Below are 226 nucleotides of genomic sequence, written 5' to 3' on the forward strand. Positions count from 1 at the left end.
GGGCTGAGAAGGGCTATCTGCAGTACCCCAGCCCCTCAAGACTGGCCAGCTGGGGTGGGGTGTTTAGGGGTAAGAGGGTTTCTGCTCGCTGGGATGGGCTGTGCCTACTCACTCCAGGAACTCAAAGTTGGACTTCTTCTCCAGTGCGTTGTGTGGCATGTCCTTGTAAAACCTCCTGCGAGCAGGGAGGGCCTTCAGCCAGCCGCCCTGTGCCCGCGTTTCTCTG

General features: G+C 59.7%; 1 protein-coding gene across 1 annotated transcript in view; it reads right to left on the minus strand.

Moving 5' to 3' along the window:
- PTK2B (protein tyrosine kinase 2 beta) overlaps positions 1–226 on the minus strand; it is a 16,259-nt gene that overhangs the window by 12,681 nt on the left and 3,352 nt on the right. The window contains exon 5 of the mRNA XM_010144130.1: positions 113–175. Coding sequence (XP_010142432.1) covers positions 113–175 — 63 coding nt within the window. The remainder of the gene's footprint in view (positions 1–112; positions 176–226) is intronic.

Source organism: Buceros rhinoceros, unplaced genomic scaffold (assembly GCF_000710305.1).
Source record: "Buceros rhinoceros silvestris isolate BGI_N320 unplaced genomic scaffold, ASM71030v1 scaffold16599, whole genome shotgun sequence".
Taxonomy (NCBI): domain Eukaryota; kingdom Metazoa; phylum Chordata; class Aves; order Bucerotiformes; family Bucerotidae; genus Buceros; species Buceros rhinoceros.